Source organism: Pipistrellus hanaki, assembly GCF_964339955.1.
Source record: "Pipistrellus hanaki genome assembly, chromosome: 17".
NCBI classification, from domain to species: domain Eukaryota; kingdom Metazoa; phylum Chordata; class Mammalia; order Chiroptera; family Vespertilionidae; genus Pipistrellus; species Pipistrellus hanaki.
In genome coordinates, this window is record NC_140519.1 from 30,153,549 (window position 1) to 30,174,653 (window position 21,105).

The 21,105-nt window shown below is 38.0% G+C and overlaps 1 protein-coding gene across 1 annotated transcript in view; it reads left to right on the forward strand.

Moving 5' to 3' along the window:
* Positions 1-947: 947 nt before the first annotated feature.
* RAD21 (RAD21 cohesin complex component) overlaps positions 948-21,105 on the forward strand; it is a 28,147-nt gene continuing 7,989 nt past the window's right edge. Inside the window, exons 1-8 of the mRNA XM_084864989.1 lie at positions 948-1,158; positions 8,209-8,383; positions 13,254-13,383; positions 14,662-14,761; positions 16,567-16,673; positions 17,812-18,018; positions 18,394-18,516; positions 18,899-19,024. Of these exons, the coding sequence (XP_084721115.1) occupies positions 8,240-8,383; positions 13,254-13,383; positions 14,662-14,761; positions 16,567-16,673; positions 17,812-18,018; positions 18,394-18,516; positions 18,899-19,024 (937 nt within the window). The 5' untranslated portion in view covers positions 948-1,158; positions 8,209-8,239. The remainder of the gene's footprint in view (positions 1,159-8,208; positions 8,384-13,253; positions 13,384-14,661; positions 14,762-16,566; positions 16,674-17,811; positions 18,019-18,393; positions 18,517-18,898; positions 19,025-21,105) is intronic.

Sequence of the window (21,105 nt, forward strand, 5' to 3'; positions counted from 1 at the left end):
GGTACCTTTGACAGTTTAAAAGGCAGGGTAGCCCAGTGGTTGAGCGCTGACCTGTGAATCAGGAGGTCAGGGTTAGATTCCCAGATAGGGCTCATTAGATCCCCAGGTGGGGCTCATGTCAGGTTGCGGGCTTGATCCCCAATATGGGGCATGCCTGAGAGAGCTGATCAGTGATTCTCTCTCATCATTGATGTTTCTCTCTCCAACTCCCTTCGTGGTTTTGTTTTGTTTTGTTTTGTTTTGTTTTGAAAGTCAATACAAATATATTTTTTAAAATAAAAGGCAGGGTGACTGAAGTACGTTTGGCAAGAGAGGAAGCTGGAAGCAGAAGGCAGGGGCTAGATGGCTGTGCTATCTTAAGCATTTGGGGTAATAATACCCTAATGCTGTGGAAGACTGTATAAATTCTAGAAGGGGAGGAGAATGAGTCCTGCAGGCCTCCTGAAGGCAGGTGCTCTCTGTTATATTCATCCTAGTGTTCCAGATCCTAGCTCTCACATGATGCAGTTGAGAGATGACCATGTATAAACATAGGTTGACTGGCTGAATGAACCCCTACCTTTTATGGAACTTGTTTAAGGGTTTTAAGTTACCTTCGGCGTTACAGAACCATTAAAGTGAATTTTTGTGTGAGTGGCACACAAAGCTGCACAACGTCCGTCCTTTCCTTTAAAAACAACCGCAAGAATAAAGCCAAGCCAATTAATGACTTTATTTTGCAAGGAATTGCGCGTGCGCCGCTTCCCAGCGCAGCCCACCCTCCGGGACCCTCTGACTAGCCAGAGACTCAATCACCTCTGCGCATGCCCAGTCGGAGGCCGCACCGCTGGGAGGCGGGGTCGAAAGAAAAGGAAACGGCCATTGCGCCTGCGTCGCTCCGTCGGGGCGTGACGTAAGCCGCGCAGGCGCACAGGAACCCTTTTTGACCGTAAACATCCTGCCGATTTGAACCGAGAATTTGGGCGGCAGGAAGAGCCGCGGCGTAACGGCAGCCATCTTGTTTGTTTGAGTGAATCGGAAAGGAGGCGGCGGCTGCGGGGCGGCGGGGGCTGCTGCGAAGCTCGACCTCACAGGGGCGCCCCCCTTTCCCCACCCCTTCCCCGACCCTTTTCCCCTCCCCAGGCCACCCAGCCCGCCCGACTCCCGGCGGAAAGCAAGGTAAGGTCCTCGCCGACCCCTTCTTCCCCTCCCGCTCCCTCCCCCCACCCCTTCGCCGCCGTCTCGCGGTTGGGGAGCTGGACCCTGGTTGGGGGGGGGGGGGGGAGTTGGGAGAAGGCGGCACTCGCCGCGCCGCGGGATGCAGGCCGGGCAGCCGCCCAGGGAGCCCCCGAGCGGCGGCGCCGCCCGCCCGCCCAGGCCCCTGCGCTCCGGCCCGCCCCGGACTGGGACCCGCACGGCCCAGGCCCGCGTCGTCGGCCGTGGGCAACAAGCAGTTCCGGTCCGTTCCCGGACCCCCAGAGCCCTTCCTCCGCGGGCTCCGTGGGGAGCGGCATCGCCCCGAGGAAGCCTAGAGGCGCGGAGGGAGGAGAGTTTGAACGAGCGCGCTCTGGGCGCCGGGCCGCCGCCTCCTCCTCGGGGGAAGATGGCTGGCGGGGCCCGGGCGGCGCGGCGGGCCCGGCGGCCGCGGTGTCAGCGCCGAGGGGCGGCGAGCTGGGCTCCGGGGGTCGGAGACCGGCGGGAGGCTGCAGCTGCTCCCCCCCCCCCTTTTTTTTTTTACACGAAAAATGTAGCGCTGGGAAGTTAGTGCTGGGCAGACCCATAGAAAACGCGAGCTAGGAACTCGGCCGAATTGGTCCTCTCCTTCCCCCTCCTCCCCTTCCCTCCGACTCCTCTGGTGATGGAGGCTGCGGAGCGGGGTAGAGACGCCCTGGGGAGGCGTGTGCCTCTGACCAATGCCTGCTGTCATTCTCCCGGCGGAGAAGGGCTTTGCGAGTGTGTGTGATGCTGGGACCCTGTCGGGTTGTGCTGCCAGGCTCGGGGGCCTTCCACTTGGGAAGGGGGAGATGCTGGAGGGTCTGTCTGGCCGTCTGGCCACCTTAGGGTTCCTTAGGCTGCCTTCAGCGTGCAGAAACGCGCTTGCGTTTTTAAGGGTTTCTGCTCAAGGGTTGTGTGTGTGTCGGCTTCTCTTTGCAAGCGAAAGCTAGTATTTTGCTCGCGTTACACGGTTTGAAATAAGTACTCAATTCGGGGCGGAGCGGATGGAACGGGACCATGTTCCTGTGGTGTGTTTTGTTTTTAATGAATGTAAGTGGCAGTGAGCTGTGGGAGTCGGCGGGATTTTGGTGGTAGGTTGGAGAAGCTTTCCTGAGTGGTTAGAGTCATTAAGTTTCTTTGTTTAGTGTTGGAGGCAACCAACAATTGTTTCTGAAGCGAGACATTGATGAGGCATGCGCCATATCCATTGATTGATTTACTTAACAGTTGTAGATAGCGGAGATGACAGTAAATGCATAACTGTTTTTTGTTTCTTTTTCTTGTACACAAGTCAGAATTAATTACGTTGGGAGAGTCTGACCATTATTTGCCTGTGTGTGTGTGTGTGTGTGTGTGTGTGTGTGTGTTTATAAAGGCAACGCATTCACATACTCTCGAATTACGTTCTCCACTTAGAGTGGTATATATGTTTAAAGTATTCTTAAAGTTGAGAATTTCTTTCCTGGTAAATTCCTACTTATGAGAAATTTTATCTTTGTAGTTTGGTACAAAAGAGAAACATCTAATTTCTGAGAAGTACATATTTTGTTTAAATGTAATGTCAAAATTGTTAGGCATGATCATGTGTGATTTTTTTAAAAATTATTTTCATTGACGGAGCTTAGGTATGCTCATAATCCAGTTTTGTAAATATGTTCCCCATTTTATAGATGAGAAAGCTGAGATTCTAACCATTATAAAACAACTAAGGAGTGAGCTGAATTTGAACCGAGAACGGATTGTAAAACTCTTGCTCAAAGAATGCTCTGTAGTGTGCAGATTGGAAATACCTTCTGTCTAAATACCTGAAACACTCCTCTAGCCTCTCCTACACCCCACAGAGATAGTTCCATTCTTATCCTAGGTATGGATATTTTCCACAGGTGGTAAACACTAAATGTCAACCTTCCAGGTTTTTATAGTTAAGGAAAGTGAACTACACAGATAAGCAGCTTACCTCGCTAGTTAATGGAGTGGTCTTGACTCCCAATGTAATTTTACTTTGAAAAGGCGATGTATGTGTATGTTCCAAGGTTTAAATATAGTCCGGAAGGGTCGGCCTCGATTTCCCAGCAGACCCACTTTCCAGAGGTGACCAGTGTCATCACTTTAATTTGCACAACAGATATGTCCTGTTTATGCAAGTGCAGGTAATTTACATAGAGAGCCCTCTTTTTAATACATGCATTATCATTATTTAAGGCTGTATTCATTTGTTAGAAGTCTGTTATTACTGCCCAGGCAGGTTACTGTATTTGTAATCTTTTGCTGTTAAAAGTCATGCTGGCAAGGCAACATAATGTTACAGTTAGAGATGTGGGTTCTGAAGTTCAAGTCCTGCTTACCTTAAACTAGTGACCTTTGGCACATTACTTAGTTTCATCTCCTTTTCTTTGTTTTATGGACTGCAAAATGGGCCAGTATCAATTTATTTTATAGGGTTGTTGTAAAGAGGATACATAAAATACTTAGAGCTTTACTAAAATTTGAAAAATTCGTTATTAATGTTACGCATCTCGATGTTTATCTTTGGCGCTATTGCTGGCAGTACAATTTCTGATTAGAAAGTATGAGTGTTTGAATAAGATGTTGCCAAATTGCCTTTCAGAGAGGCCATATGAATTTATACAAACCACCGTCCTGATGCCTTGCTTCTAACAGATGAATGAAATATTTTAACATCCTTGTAGATACATGACCAGTAATTTGACTTTGGCTTTTTGAAAAGATCTTTTAAAAAACGCTGGGTTACTTGCATTCCTGAATGTGTTCTACACTATCGATCTTTCTGCTGTTTCACACCAGACTTAAATTTATTTTTTAGGATCAATTGAAAAATGTTGTTTGCTGCTTTATAAAGAATTTGAGAAATAAGTTTCTGAATTATTTATAATAAGCTCTGGGATGTTGGCTTTCTGCTAAGAGGATTAGAAAAATTTAGACTCTTCCATCTTCAAAACTTGCAGAGATTAATCAACTTTTTGGTTTAAGATTGGCTAAAGTTTGGTATTATTAAGGGGGAAATGGTTTAAAAGGCAACAATGATTACACTTTCTCCTTTTTTAGATATAAGCCAATAGTTGATCCACCACATACCTCAGGCTTCCTTTACTTATTAGGGTGCTTTCCTCTTACTAATTGTTTCCCAAAATAACTTTAGCTGCACTCTGCTTTAGTTACTCACCTTCACCCTCCCACTCACTCCCCCACTCCACTCCCCAAAAAAAATCCCATGGCAAGAAAGCATCTATTTAGGAATCTCTGCCTCTGCATAGCTGGGACATTTTAGGCTTGGTACTCTAACTAGCAGCTGAAGTGCTGGCCATGAACTACTGACACCTGTTGAGTAGTGCCAGTAGTTTTAATTTCTGAAATCTCCAGAATTATTTACATATGTCAACTGTTAGATCATTTGGTGTATCTCATTTCCTTATTCATTAAGCATATATTTAGTTGTCATTCGGCAGGCAGTATTCTAGGAGCCAAATATTAAGAGTTTTTATTTGGAGCACAACTGTCATGTGTAGTGAACATGAGACTTGTATGATAGTGACTATTCCTAAGAACACCCTGCCATATTGGATTGCTACAAAATGCTGTATAGGAGCTTAATTTTTGTGCTAACAAACTTTAAGGCTTCAAGTAGAAGCATTAATTTGCAACATAGCAAGCTGTCTTTGATTATGACAAATTGCCAAGTGGGGTATAACATACACCAAATTGCCTTTCAGAGAGGCCATATGAATTTATACAAACCACAGTCCTGACGCCTTGCTTCTAACAGATGAATGAAATATTGTAACAACATTGTAGATACATGACCTGTAATTTGATTTGGCTTTTTGAAAAGATCTTTTAGAAAATGCTGGGGGGGGTTTTGTTGTTGTTGTTTGTTTTTGCATTCCTAAATGTGTTCTAAAATATCAATTTTCTGCCATTTCACACGAGACTTAAATTTATTTTTTAGAATCAATTGAAAAATGTATTATTAGTGCTTCTACCTAGGAGTGTTATTAAGGTATTAGTGCTTCTACCTTAGAGTGTTTGATCTGAATTCTTATTCCTTAGTTATTTTCTTAACTACGTTTGAAATAGAGTTCACAACATAGGCAATTGATGAAACCTGTTTTACTTTTTTCTTTTGAGAAAAATTTCCAAGGGTGAATTAATGATCCCCTGAGAGCATCTGTTCAAAGGAGAATTTCAGAACCCTTTGCTATGATGGAAAATGGAGATGAGGCAAATCTGACTACTATTGTAGTAAATTACGCTTGCACCTCCACTCTCCCAAACATGGTTGATAAGCATGAAATCTCTTGCCTGTGAAGCATTTAACTAATGTGTATTTTCTGTAAGTCATTGGAAAGAATGGGTGCAATTTTTCATTGGAAGTACAGTAAGCAAAGTTATTTTAAAATTTAGTGTCTTTGTAAAAACAAGAAAATTAGTTAACTTACTCTGGATCTTTTTTAAGCTAATTCAAAAGAAATTTTACACTAGCAGTGAACAAGAGGTTCTTCTCTATATCCTCATCAGCACTGGTGTTAACATTAACTTTTATTTTTGCTTTGTAATAGGTGTGCAGAGAAATCTAATTAATATTGGTGTTGAGGATCTTTTCTTGTTCTTATTTGCCAACAGTATATCCTCTTCTGTGAAATTTCTTTTGTTCATTTTCTAATTAGATTTTTTAAAATCTGGTTTTGAGAGGTTTTTGTATATTCTAGATACTGGTCCCTGTCCTATATGGGGTTTGCAAATACATTTTTCTCACTATATCTTATTTTTGCATCATTAGTGAACTCCTTTGTAGAGCAAAATTTTTTATTTGATTAAAAACTGATTATCAGATTTTTTTTTCTTTTAATGGGATGTTTTTGGTGTCATCTAAAAAAAATCTTAGCCAAGTTTTAGGTACCGAAGATTTCCCCTATAGTATTTTTTTTAATTTATAGTTTTGTATAAGTGTGGTTTGTTTTAAATTGTTACATAATATGAGGTTTGGGTCAAGGTTTTTTGAGGGGTAACGGGGGGGGGGGGTGGGGGTGGGGGGGGGAGATTGCCTGTGGACGATATTCAATCACTCAAGCAGCATTTGTTGCAAAGACTATTCTTCCTCCTCTGAATTGCTTCTGCTTTGTGAAAAATCAGTTGGGCTTGTTTTTATGGATCTATTTCTGGATTCTCTGTTCTATTCCATTAATCTGTCTCTCCCTTGTAATGTTGACTATATAATAAGTCTTGAAATTGGGTATACTTCTTTTTCAAAATAATTTTAGCTATTCTAGTTCCTTTGCCTTTCCATATAATTTTAGAAAAAAAATCTTTATCAGTTCCAATAACAAAAATATCAGTAAGATTTTGCCAGGAGTTGTATTGAAGTTTCTTTAAAAAATAGACATACACTTACCCATGCTAGACAGAAATCACACTTCAGGACACTTGTCTCAGAAATGAAAACTTATGCTCACAAAGGGTCTAGATCAGGGGTCTTCAAACTACGGCCCGCGGGCCACATGCAGCCCCCAGGGGAGTCTGATCCTGCCCGCCAGGTTTTTTGGGCAGTGAGCGCAGCCAAGGTGTTATAGTAGGAATTAGTAGTTCATATAGTCCGGTCCTCCAGCTCTCTGAGGGACCGTGATCTGGCCCCCACTTTAAAAAGTTTGAGGACCCCTGGTCTAGATACACAAATATTTATAGCACTTTTACTTGCAATAGCTGAAAACGAGACAACCAAAAAGTCCTTCAAGTGATGAATTGCTAAATAAGTTGTAGTATATCCATCCCATGGAATGCTACTCAGCAATAAAAAGGAACATACTAATGGCCATTCAAAAAGTCATATACTATGCAATTTCTGCAACATTTTCAAAATGTTGAAAAAGAGAATGGTGGTTGTCAGGGCTTAGGAACGGCACCAAGCAAGGAATGGGATGGCAAGGGATAGTGTCAGAGAGAGCTCTGTGATGATGAAATAACTTCGTATCTTATGCTTAGGTGATGGTTACATAAATCCACACATGTGGCAAGGAAGTATTGCACACGCTGTGCCAATGTCAGTGTCCTGGTTTTGAAGTACTTTTCATGCGTTGTGATTGTGCTTAAGTTTATTTCTGCAAAAGTACCACTTATGTTTCTTATTCTGTTTGTGGACATTTTAGAAAAAGGTAAAAATTCATTTGGCAAATAGTCTTTTATAAATCACTGAATGGGGGGAAATAGATAATATAAGGGAAATATCGATTTACACAGTTGATACACTCCAAGCTGGAATATTCGGGCTACCTTTTTCTCTTTTATATTAATACATTAGCTTGCTGAAAGAAATAAATGTGAATAACATAGACTATTTCAAAGTTCTTGAGTTTAGAAAACTATAGATATAATACTTTACCTTTTTAAGCTTCATTTGTTCTAAACTACTCACCAGAGGGCCAACCTATTTGTCTTGGTTTGGTGGAATATAAAATGCTTAGCACAGTGCTCATTGTGAGATACAAATTATTGTATAAAGCTGAGAATCTCAGTTTTTTAATGGGGTTCCAACAATGAAAATCTCCAGTGATTAATACTTGTGCCTGAGTGTTTTTCTCCTTGGACATTCTTTTTCTTGCCGTGAAGAAAAAGTTTTCCAGTTTTTGGTCAGAAGCAAATTCTCCACAGTCAATAATCAAAATAGGAATGGAGTTATCACTTTTGAAGGAACTTCAAAAATGACAGTTTTCTGATGACAGTTTCACTTCAAAAGAAAGCAGCACCTTTAAGATGACAGCAGGGCATGCGTGTAATTTGACTCTTCTGTCCCTTTCAGCTTTATTATTTGGGTGTCTTTTTCTACCCTCTTAAAGTAAAGCACTAGGTTGTGCTGTGTGTGTGTATGTTTGATGCATTCTAAATTCAATACTGTGAAGTTCTCATACTAAAAAAATAAACTTTTATCTTTAGACTTCTTATATGTCGTGATAAGCATTTCAATTCTTTAGGGTATTTATATGCACTTTTTTTCCTTTTCAGATTTTCTCCTGTTTCATAGTCAACCGGAACAATGTTTTACGCACATTTTGTCCTCAGTAAAAGAGGGCCTCTGGCCAAAATTTGGCTAGCGGCCCATTGGGATAAGAAGCTAACCAAAGCCCATGTGTTTGAGTGTAATTTAGAAAGCAGCGTGGAGAGTATCATCTCACCTAAGGTATGTGTGATGTTGATATTTTTATTCCTTTTGTTGATCATTGATGTGTAAAATAGAATAAGGCATCTGTGTATATTGGAGTCAAAGAGAATCCATAGATTATCCAGAGTTCCATTTTGATATTCTCATGCAGATATTTTTATTTGCCTATAGTCAGGCAGTACCCTAATATTTTGTATTTGGCTTTCTAGAAGTTTTTATACTAAATTATATGCATGGGTGCTCCTCATTGAAGAATTTACAAAATATTCAAAATAAAGAACCCATTACTTAGAAAAGGTTGCAAGGGCGGATCTGTTTTATCCACTAGCACAGTGGTAGGCAAACTCATTAGTCGTTTACACTGACTTAGAGTAATATGAGGTTTTAGTGTTGCCAAAAAGGACCTTTAAAACACAAGCGATACAGTTCACCATTAGCATTTCACTGACGTATAAACATGTTGACTTCAAAAGTGTACAAAGGATTCCCGGCTGGTGTTGCTCAATGGTTGTGCCTTGACCCATGAACCAGGAGGTCACAGTTCAATTCCTGGTCATGGCTTATGCCCAGGTTGCAGGCTTGATCCCCAGTAGGTAGTGTGCAGGAGACAGCCAATTGATAATTGTCTTTCATTATTGATGTTTCTATCTTTCCCTTTCACTTCCTCTCTCTGAAATCAATAAAAACATAAAAAGGAAAGATGTTTAAAATGTACGAAGAATAGTCTTGAACTAAGGGAAGTCCTTAAATATTTTATGTACATATTTTCTATAATAATATCTGTGTTCTAAAGGTCCTTTCTTATTTCTTATATTTATACATACATGCACTGATTATCCTGTTGTGAAAACATTCCAAATCACAGCTGTCTGGACCAGCATTGGGAGCTTCTCAGAATTGGCAGTTTGGACATGCTGGCATAATGTGTTAAATAAATAAGTGTGAGGTATTCTCAGAGGATTAAATTGTGGATGTTGCAGGGACTTGTTCAGAAAAGTTGTGTGGGAAAATGTATGTTTTAGATGAGGAAAGTGAGAGTTTGTATTTGCAATTAGAGTAAATTTTAAAGTGTCTCCCTTCGTGTGGAATTTTTTGCTAGTTTTACAGTTATAGCTAGTAGAATTTATTGGCTTTAAATGCATTTCTCTCATGTTATATCCAAGACAATACTAACTTCAAAACTTTATTAGAATGAAAACGTGACAGAGGAGAATATGTAACCTAATAGTCCTACCACCTAGAGAAACCATTAGTATTTTGACGTCTAGACTTTCGCTTGTGCATGTATTTTACACATAATCTTTCTCCATTTTTATGCATGTAAACAAATACTGCACATATTAATATATTTTGTAACAAGACTGCATTCAGGAAAAGCTGTGTTCCTAGCTCTACTATCATTTTAATGATTGTATTGCAGTGTCATAGTCTCCATCCACAGAACTTAAATACTGAAAAACAGAAACAGACTTGACCAAAATTGAAGTAAGGTAATTTTAATATTCATAAATTCACTATAGAAATACCAACTTGTATGATTGTGGCAGGCTGCTCTATGCTCCTGGGATGTTTTGGTGTGCACCATATGCACTGCCTTTACCTTTATAATATTCAGAAGCTCTGAATTCCAAAACACATCTGGCCCCTAAGATTCCACATAAAGAATTATGGGCTTATAATTCATTGTTTTGATTGTATTTGACTTATTTTATTAATCTTTTTAAATTATCCATGTTTCTTTCTGAACTTTTGAATTTTAATTCCTCTGATCTTAATGCAGTGCAGCCATTAAAAATTATGATCACGTTGCCCAGTTGGCGAGGCTCAGTGGTTGAGCATCAACCTATGAACTAGGAGGTCATGGTTTTATCCCCAGTCAGAGCACATGCCTGGGTTGTGGGTTCAATTTCCCATGGGGGACATTCTCTCTCATCATTGCTGTTTCTTTCTCCCTCTCCTTTCCTCTCTGAAATTAATAAAAGTATATATTTTTTAAAGAATTTTAAAGCAGAAAATGATGAGTATATACATACATAAAAGCCTAGAAGGCATACCAAAATCCTAGTAAAGATTTCTCTAGGTGGTAGAATTATAGGTTATCTTTATTTTTCTCTTTTTAAGAAACAATTTAATTGCTTCCTAAATCTTTGTTCACTCTGAAAGTCTTTCCTTAAGATTAATGTTTAGGAATGTAATTGAAAGGCCAGGTGATAAACTTACATTTTAGATTTCTGATAGTCATTAACAATTTGTTCTTTGTGGAGATTGTACCAGTTCACATTTGCCAGTCAAATTGTATGGGAGTATGATTTTTACTTTTTTATAGGTATGCTTTACTAAGGTAAATTTATGGAAAAGGAGAAATTTAGCTCTTTTTCTTTAAATTGATATTTGTGGGTAATATGCATAAGCAAATATTGAGGGCATGAGACAGCATGCTTTGACTTTTTGTAAAGGGAGTAGTATGGCTTATGATTATAGAAAAACAAAAGTACTGTGTTTCAAGGTACTTTATATATGTTATCTACCTTCTAGAATATAACCTTGGGAAGTTATACCCACTTTACTTTTCTTAGATCCCTGGAAAATCTTCAAATATTTGGCTTAAAAGGACAATAAATTTTTTTATAATATGTGCAGAGTGCTTTTTACCACGTTAGGGACACTACAAATAGTATGCACCAACAGCCAAAATAGAAAGGCATACATAAGGTTCGAGAATAATTTTAAAAGATTTCAGAGTATATGTGAAAGAATGAACCCACTTTTAAGAACTACTTTTAATTGGATTTTTATTTGATTGATTTTGCTTTATTGTGATAGAATATAAAGATATTTCCCAGGGTAAAGTGGTGGTCTCAGAGTTTTTAATGTTCACTCTTGGTGTGTAATTGAAACTGCTGGTTACTTAGAGCAAGTGTCAGACATATGGCTCAGTTGCACCTGCCTTCCCTGGGTTGGAACAGCCACTGGCAACTTCTGCAGAGATTTCCCCGCATATAGATATAGCCCGTGTTCTTTGTTATACCTGTACTCACCATGAGCTAGCAGCTAAACTCTGAACCATTCAAACTATCCAAAAAGAAAGCCTTTATCCAAACACCACTTGTAAACGTTCTTAATTCTGGACAAGATAATGGCAAGCAAAGGTTTTGGTTTTTTTTCTGACTTCCTTTCTTTAGGTGAAGGTGCAGTCAATATTAATTTTAAATTTTCTCAGCCCACATTATAAAGTATTTCTACTTCCCTGGATTTTTATCATATTTATTATAATTTTAGACACCTAAGAATTTATAGCAGTAAACTTCATAATTTTTGCTGTAACTCGTGTCAAGTGGCTGTAAATAGCATGCAAGTCATTATAAATATAATTTTCTAGATCCTATAAAGAAGGTATATATAACTTCAAAATAATAACATGTTTTAGCCCTTGCTGGTGTGGGAAGAGTGTTGACCTACAGCACATGTGTCAAACACAAGGCCCGCGGGCCAAATCCACCCCTCCAGGCCTTGCAATGTGGCCCGCACCGCGCTGTCATCACTGCACTCCGCTGTCAGTTTATGACGTTGTCAGTTTATGACTGTTCAGTAAACCATTCGGCCCGCAATTTAGGCTGGATTTTAGATTTTGGCCCCTTCTCTGATTGAGTTCGACACCCCTAACCTACAGAGTGAAGTGTCCCAGGTTCAACTCTTCCGGTCAGGGGCACATGCTCGGGTTGTGGGCTCAATCCCGGGGGGGGGGGGGGGGTGCAGGAGGCAGCCAATTGATGATTCTTTCTCATCATTGATGTGTCCATGTCTCCCTTTCCCTTCCTCTCTGGAATCAATAGAAACATATTAATAAATCACGCTTTATGAGGTAACTTCAAATGAATGATAAAAAATATAGAGATAAAGTAAAAACTGCCTTATTATAATTTAAGCAAATGTTGATTAGCATTCTTTGCAACCTTAGAATTTGCTAAGGTTTTATGATATGATTGTGAAAATGATATGGGAAGTTTGAATTCATGTTGTCTCATTCCCTCAAAAAAATTTTTTAGTATAACTAGAGGAATTTTGAATCCATTTACATTGGGTGTTTACTTCTCTCATTCTTTCCCAATCACTGCACCTCATCCCACGTAACCATTGATCAAGATCTACCTTAAAAAAAAGGCTGAGGAGTGTGAAATAAAAAATAGGTACCATTATCCTTTATCAGTATGCTTGCCAGTCAGGTACTAAAAAAAAAAAATACAGTGAAAAATGGCTTAAACAATAAGAAAATGAACAGTCTTACTTAATTAGAAGTTTAGAAATAGGAAGGTTCAGCAGTTCAATGATGTTATCCAAGGATTTATTCTGAGTTAGTTGGCTTCGTATCCTCATACTTTTGGCCTCGCAAGTACAGGGTGACGGCAAGCAGCTCCAAATCCTACCTATTTAAATTAATGCAGGAAAGGGAGAAAGAGAGGGACGTCTAGCATAATGGGAGAATCTTTCTTAGAATATCTCTGATATAGATACTCCATACTTATTAATCTGGCTGGACTGGGTTGCTAATGCAAGAGCAGGCATTAGCAGAGAAGAATGGAACAATCATCCTTCAAGGCTGGGGACCTTTACCTACCAAACAAAATCAGTTCAGTGCAATGGGTCTGGATTGGCAGTCAAAAGAACCACATGCTCCTTAATGTGCTCATGGCAACAATCCGTGGAACACCGTAACTTAATGCCTGCTTCATAGCTGTCCTCATGTCTGTTAAATTCATGAATTACTGCCAGTCTGTCCTGTGGGATACTTGGGGAATTTACAGGTAAAAGCAGTGAAAAGTAAAATAGAGATGATTGAGGTAACTTCAAACGATAAATATAAAGTTAAAACTGCATGTTTTATTAACAGGTGAAGATGGCACTCCGAACATCAGGACATCTCTTACTGGGAGTAGTTCGAATCTATCACAGAAAAGCCAAATATCTCCTTGCAGACTGTAATGAAGCATTCATTAAGATAAAGATGGCTTTTCGGCCAGGTATTGTTGACTTTTTTTATTTTTAAATAATGGATTTTCTCATGTTTGGTGTGAAAAAATGCTAAAAACAAACAAACAAAAAACAACTTTCTATCTCAGCATGTCCTGTTTTATTTTGATTTCAACACAAAGGGCTCTTTCCTGCCAAAACCGGTTTGGCTCAATGGATAGAGCGTCGGCTTGGGGACTGAAAGGTCCCAGGTTCGATTCCTGTCAAGGGCATGTACCTTGGTTGCGGGCATATCTCCAGTAGGAGGTGTGCAAGAGGCAGCTGATCGATGACTCTCTCTCATCAATGTTCCTAACTCCCTATCCCTCTCTCTTCCTCTCTGTACAAAATCAATAAAATATATTTAGAAAAATTAAAAAACAAACAAACAACAACAAAAAAACAACAACACAAAGGGCTCTTCCCAGTACAGCAAGGCTGGGAGAGACTGGTTTGAGAGAGGAAACCCACTTTACTTTTCTACCATGTGATTATGACAATCACCCCTTTGTTCTTCCCTTGGAGCTGCCTCCTTCTTTTAGCCCCTTTGCAGACACAGTCATCAGAGGTTAAACCGTTGAAAACCATGTGTTTATTTGTTCATTTATTTATTTACATACAGGGCTCAGAAAAGGAAGTTGAGGATTTTAATTTTTCCCAAATAATTTTTAAAACATTGGTGAAATGTTATTCTAATTAAAGTAATCTGAATGTATGAAAGAGATGCCTTCTACGGTATTTTCTACTAAGATTATGTTCTGGTACTTGAATTTACTTTACTGTATGAATAGTGAAATGTTTAAGATCTGAGATTTTATTTGAAAAGTAAATATTTAGGGCAGAGGCTGTGATACTTGGATGATTTCTAACACATAGCTTAATAAGGGCATTTTGTTTAAATAACTTGATTTTTTTGTTTTATTTTTGTCTTGAAAGCAATGTATATTTATTACAGACAGCTTGGAAAATATTTTAAAAACTTAAATCTTATCTCACTTTCCTTAAAACACCAACTTCTCTTAACATTTGTGGGACTGATTGGTTTGCAGTAATACATTATATGCTTATCTATATTCTTTTAAAGACTAGCTTCATGCATAATAGTGCTTTGACTTTTTTGTAAAGGGAGTAGTATGGCTTATGATTAGAGAAAAACAGAAATAAGGTACTTTACATATGTTATCTACCTTCTAGAATACAACCTTGGGAAGTTATACCCACTTTACCTTTCTTGGATCCCTGGATAATCTTGTGTAGACAGACTTTGAAGTTTCCCATTTCTTTTCCAGGTGTTGTTGACCTGCCTGAAGAAAATCGAGAAGCTGCCTACAATGCCATTACTTTACCTGAAGAATTTCATGACTTCGATCAGCCCTTGCCTGACTTAGAGTATGTCTTTTTTTTTTTTTTTTTTTTTTTTAATTGTTGACTTGGTCTACAAGAAAACATGTTATTGGCTTCTAAATGAACAGTTTTCCTTGAGAATGTTTTGACATTGAATTAACATTTAGCTAAAATATATACTCTTTCATTAAAGATAAGGTAGCCTAAATGGAAGTATATTTATGTATTTCTAAATATAACCTAAAAGTGCTTCTATAAAAAAGTAGTGTAGAAGATACCAACTTTAACACAAGTAAGATATGAGAATTCTCATGTGATTAGGCCAGAGCTAATATAAACAGAATAGTTGTCTAGGTATATGTTTGACATCATACCAGCAAACTTGAACTATTGCTTTATGATTTTTCTTCAGGGAATATATTAAAGTCATCTAGTAAGTTTTGGTTTGTTTTGCCAAGCTATACTCAGCCATAATTTTTGTATTATTTTTGTATTTTATTTTAATAAACATAGGGGTTAACTTTCTATGAAGAGCATGAAAGGGTCATTGTCCCAGCACATTTAAGAGGAGAAAGTTGTACAGAGATGACCATTATAGCAGAATACTGTAGTATACTGCTTCCCTCCTTAAGTCCTCAAAATCCAGCTATCACAACCATGACACATATTGTGACTGGAAGTTTCTAACTGATTGATTACTACAATTGACAACCAAGAAACCCTCTATACCAAGTCCCATTTATCTTTTGACAAATTTCTCTGCTTTTTAGAATGATCTATGACTCCTAATGAAATTTGAGCTATTTTTATTTCTTAGTGAGTTAATTAGTGCTAGAAAGGCATTATCATTATCTACCTGCTTTAACTGTTTGTTTCCTCTTATACTTGTACTAGAGGCCCAGTGCACAAATTTGTACATGGATGGGATTCAGCCTACTCCCGTTAGGGCTGATTGGGCTGGGCTGATTGGAGGGGGAGGGGGGGCTTGTAGGCGGTTGGCCAGTCGACCCCACCCTCGATTGGGGATGAGAGAGGTGATCAGGGTCACAGTGTGCATCAAAGCAACCATTCATTCTGGCATTCCAGTCACTTGGCTTTCATATATATAGATTTTTTTTAATTTTTTATCATGGAAATTTCTTAGCATAGCTAAAAGTAGGCAGGCCAGTATTGTGAACTACATGTACTGATTATCCAGTTTTAATTATCTATATGCCACTTTTATTTGATATGTGTTTTTCCAACTCATCCTCCAGTCCCCACTGAATTATCTTAAAGCAAATAACACATATCTTATTAAATACTATAAATAACTCAATATGTTATCTCTTTGGAAATAAGAAATTTTAAAAACATCCGTATTAATATACTTTAGAAAACTTAACGTAATTCCTTACTGTATGCCCAATCAGCGTTCAGATGTCCCAGTTGACACACACGGCCTTTTTTTTTTTCTAGCTTTATTGAGTTAGGTCTGTACACAATCTGCATACTTTACTTGGTTGATGTGTCTCATAGTCTCTCAAGAATTTAACCCTCTACATCTCTCATTTTTCCTTGCCATTTAATTATTAAACTAACCCAATTATGTGTTTTGAACTATTTACATTCTGAATTTGGCCAATGATACTGCTGACTGGTGTTTAACATTTTGTGAGTTTTGTGGTGTTTTTTTTAAAATAATTTATTTAATATCTTAAAACAGTATGAAAGGATACTTGTGAGAGGAAGAAACAGGTCTCAGAAATGCCAGGAAACTTTAATTTGTAAATCATTCAGATTTTTGGCCTCCATGTATTACTGTATGTTATGATAAGACTTGACTGAAGTGTATTTGAAATTTTTTATAGTGACATTGATGTGGCCCAGCAGTTCAGCCTGAACCAGAGTAGAGTGGAAGAGATAACCATGAGAGAAGAAGTTGGGAACATCAGTATCCTACAAGAAAATGATTTTGGTAATGGAGAAATCACTAGTCACTAGCTACAATTTTACAATTTGTTTGATACTGCTAGCAATTTAAAAAAGAAAACCAGGCATTTATTACATTCACAATGACAGAATCACTTAAAATTTCATCTCACCTGTTTTTATTAGGAAAAAAATTGCCTTCGTTCCAGTATATTAAGCATTGTTTCCATTTATACACAAAACTTAGAATTCATTCTTTGCCTACTCCTACTTCCCATACAAAATGATAAAACCTGTATATTGATTTGTGTGAAAAGTCTCAGTATTGAAGTGATGAGCACTTTTAAACTACCTATGTTGGAACCAGTTGGTTGCATTGTGCATTCTATTGAAGTTCACTATTCAAAACTTGTAGCAAGCCAAATTCTTTTCTTTTTAAATATATTTTATTGATTTTTTACAGAAAGGAAGAGAGAGGAATAGAGAGTTAGAAACATCGATCAACTGCCTCCTGCACACCTCCTACAGGGGATGTGCTAGCAACCAAGGTACATGCCCTTGACCAGAATCGAACCTGGGACCCTTCAGGCTGACGCTCTATCCACTGAACCAAACCGGTTAGGGCCAAATTCTTGATTAAAACCTATTATAACAGCCGAAACAGGTTTGGCTCAGTAGATAAAGCGTTAGCCTGTGGACTGAAGAGTCCCGGGTTCGTTTCCGGTCAAGGGCATGTATCTTGGTTGCAGGCACATCCCCAGAAGGGGGTGTGCAAGAGGCAGCTGATCGATGATTCGCTCTCATCGATGTTTCAAACTCTCTATCCCGCTCCCTTGCTCTCTGTGAAAAATCAATAACATATTAAAAAAAAAAAAAAAAACCCAAACCTATTATAACCAAGTTTGTCTGAATGTTAATGCCACCTAATAGGCATACCTGATTAGATTTACTTAACATATTTAAGATAACTTAAGTTTGGATTTTAACTTTGAATTTACCAATCTTGCCTCAGATTCAGTTTATGAAGTACAGATGTTAAAGTTTTAAACTTTAACATTATCAAAGATAAGCAAGACTTCAATAAGCAAATGTGACATCATCATTATAAATCAATAACCTTTTTTATTTTGTATCAGTCATTTTTCTTACTTTTTTCAGTTAATGACTAACTAAAATTTATTCAGGTGACTTTGGAATGGATGACCGTGAGATAATGCGAGAAGGCAGTGCTTTTGAGGACGATGACATGCTAGTCAGCACTAGTGCTTCTAACCTCCTGTTAGAGCCTGAGCAGAGCACCAGCAATCTGAATGAGAAAATTAACCATTTAGAATATGAAGACCAATACAAGGATGACAACTTTGGAGAAGGAAATGATGGTGGCATATTAGGTAGGTCAGAGTGTTTATTCTAATATAATTTCTTTATGTTAGAACTATTGCTAATTCTGTGTCTTGAGTAACTCTAGGCATACATGTGTGAATTCTGACCATTGGCTCAGTAAATGTTCAAATTTTACTAGTTCTTAAAACTGCTCTATTTGTGTATACCTGTGTTGTTATATTTTAAAGAGATAAGAACTAGAGAATATAAGGAATGAGAAATATTTTTATATACTAAATGTTTTATACTTGCATACACTATCCTGAAGAGAAACAGATGTAAATTGAGTTTAATCCATTTTAACATAATTGTATTTTCCCAGTGGTTGAATATTCTTTTAGCATTTTTTTTTAATAAAGTTTAAATTATATTCCCTATTTCAGATGACAAACTCATTAGTAATAACGATGGCGGTATCTTTGATGATCCTCCTGCCCTTTCGGAGACTGGGGTTATGTTGCCAGAACAGCCTGCACATGATGATATGGATGATGATAATGTGTCAAGTAAGCATTTCATGTTTACTGTCCTAGGCATGATTGTATGATATCCAGAGAGATATTTAACATAAAGACCACACACTGAAAATATTCAAGCTTTTAATGAACAAACTTGTAAATCTTAAAAACAGTGCTTTTGATTGATCACTAGTTCTGGGTCTCTTAGATGTTTAACCCTGTGCCCAACCCTTTTTTGGCCAAAGATAAGACTTCAAAGGGTGACATAATCACATGGTTTGGTTTGGAGGGACTTTCTCGGATCTAGAAAACTTTTTTCTTGGTACCAATGGGTTTCTTTTTTTTCCAGCTTTTTCAGAGGAATTCTTTTCCCATCTGTAGGGTATATGTTAAATAACCAAGCCTTTTGTGTCCAAATTTGTTTTTATAGTGGGTGGTGGACCTGATAGTCCTGATTCAGTGGATCCTGTCGAACCAATGCCAACTATGACTGATCAAACAACACTTGTTCCAAATGAGGAAGAAGCCTTTGCTTTGGAACCTATCGATATCACTGGTGAGCACACATTTGCCTTCTAAAACTTATATAAAGTATAGAATAAGTTTTCTGCTAATTATATAGTCTTCTTGGATTTTCAAAATGCTAGCAGGTCACATGTGTAACAGGAAACATTAGGTGTTTTACAGTAAAATACAGGACTGGCTAATCAGTTATCTTCCAACGTTCTGTACAGATGGGCTACAATCTAGGAAAACCTAAAAATACTTTTTTCTTTTTAAATGTGAACTATCAGAGGTTCTAAAAGCAGTGTTCTAATTATATAAGATTATCCTGTATAATAAAAGCATATAATATGCTAATTAGACCAGATGTCCTTCCGGATAAGCGGGGCTGCAAATGCCAAGGCAGAGGCAGCCACCACTGCGGGTGGGGCCGAGCCCTTTGCACGATTTCAGTGCATCAGGACTCATTATATAAGAAACATAAGAAACCAGCCTGCTGTTTCTGAAAGAAGCAGTTTGAGATACATAATTTGGGTGTGAAATTTTAAAATTTGTAAGTAGTTTATGGGTACAATGGGATAGAATACTTGAAATCAGTTACAGTATATTCAAGATAAGTTGTTACTTTTAAATAGAACAAGATTAACCTTTTAAATAATTAATAGTGGATGGTGAGCCTGATAGTCCTGATTCAATGGATCCTGTCAAACCAGTGCCAACTGGTTTTGCTCAGTGAGAGCGCCGGCCTGAGAACTGAAAGGTCCCTGGTTAGATTCCGGTCAAGGGCATGTACCTTGGTTGTGGCACATCCCAGTAGGAGGTGTGCAAGAGGCAGCTGATTGATGTTTCTCTCTCATCAATCTCTCTCATCAATGTTTCTAACTCTCTATCCCTCTCTCTGTAAAAAATTATATATATATATATATATATATATATATATATATACACACACACACACACACACACACACACACACACACACATATATATATATATATATATATATAAAATTTTTTTTTTTTTTTAAGGTTAACCTTTTGGTTTTTCTACTTGGGCTTCTGGTTTATGATGAGCACTTATTAAGTACCTGACAGTGTAGGAACTAAAAATGTAACAATGAAACAAATCTTTATCTTCATGGAACACTAATTAGGAAAACATGAATAAATAAATTATCTACTATATTAGTGACGGATATTACAGAGAAAATTAAATGAGGTAAAGGAGGTAAACTGCAGTGTTTAAAATGCTGTTGTAAGAATTTGAACTTCGACTTTTAGGGAAAGGAACTCTGAGTAGCTGGAAGACAGGGTAGACAAAGGCTTGTCAATAACATCTTTGAATTTTAAACCACATAAATAATTGTATATAAAAATTTGTGGGGGTCCTGACCGGGGTGGCTCAGTTGATTAAAGCATCATCCTATGCACTGAAGGGTCGTGAGTTCAGGCTGTATAGGGGAGGCAACCAATCGGTTTCTCATGTCTAGTTTCTCTCTCTTCCTCTCCCTAATCAATAAAAACATGTCCTCAAGTGAGGATTTTAAAAAAATAAAACCTATGGGATATAACATGTATGACAAGATAAAATCTTAATGAATTTACTTAATCCCAAGAGCCTTTTTTTGTTGTCATTACCTTTAAAAATTGAGGTAATGCTATATCTTCTTTACAGTTCTAGTAAGGTTTAGAAATTAATATACATGCCTGTGATGGAGTTCCAGGTGCATCTGATTGGGTTTGGGCTTGTTTCACTTCATCAGGCTGCTTGTACAACAGCCATATATGAATTGTAACTTTTCCAATAAAAATCCTAGTAATTGCAACCATTTATGGACTCAATCTATGCCCAACAGTCTTAAGCATTGCACAACCTTTATAAGTGGATGGCCATATTGCAAATAAGAAAATGAAGAGGTAAGCAAGATGAAGTCAGCTTCTCTTAATTTGAATTCAACCTTCACTCAACTAATAAGGCAACTTAGAACTTGAGCCTAAGTGTGATATGTTCTATGTTTACTGTATAAAGTTACATGCATTAGTGTATTGGCCCTTGAATTTACTCATTTTGTACTAAATCCATATTCATTTATTCAGAAAATTATTACTGAGCGCCTATTGCATGCCAGCCTCT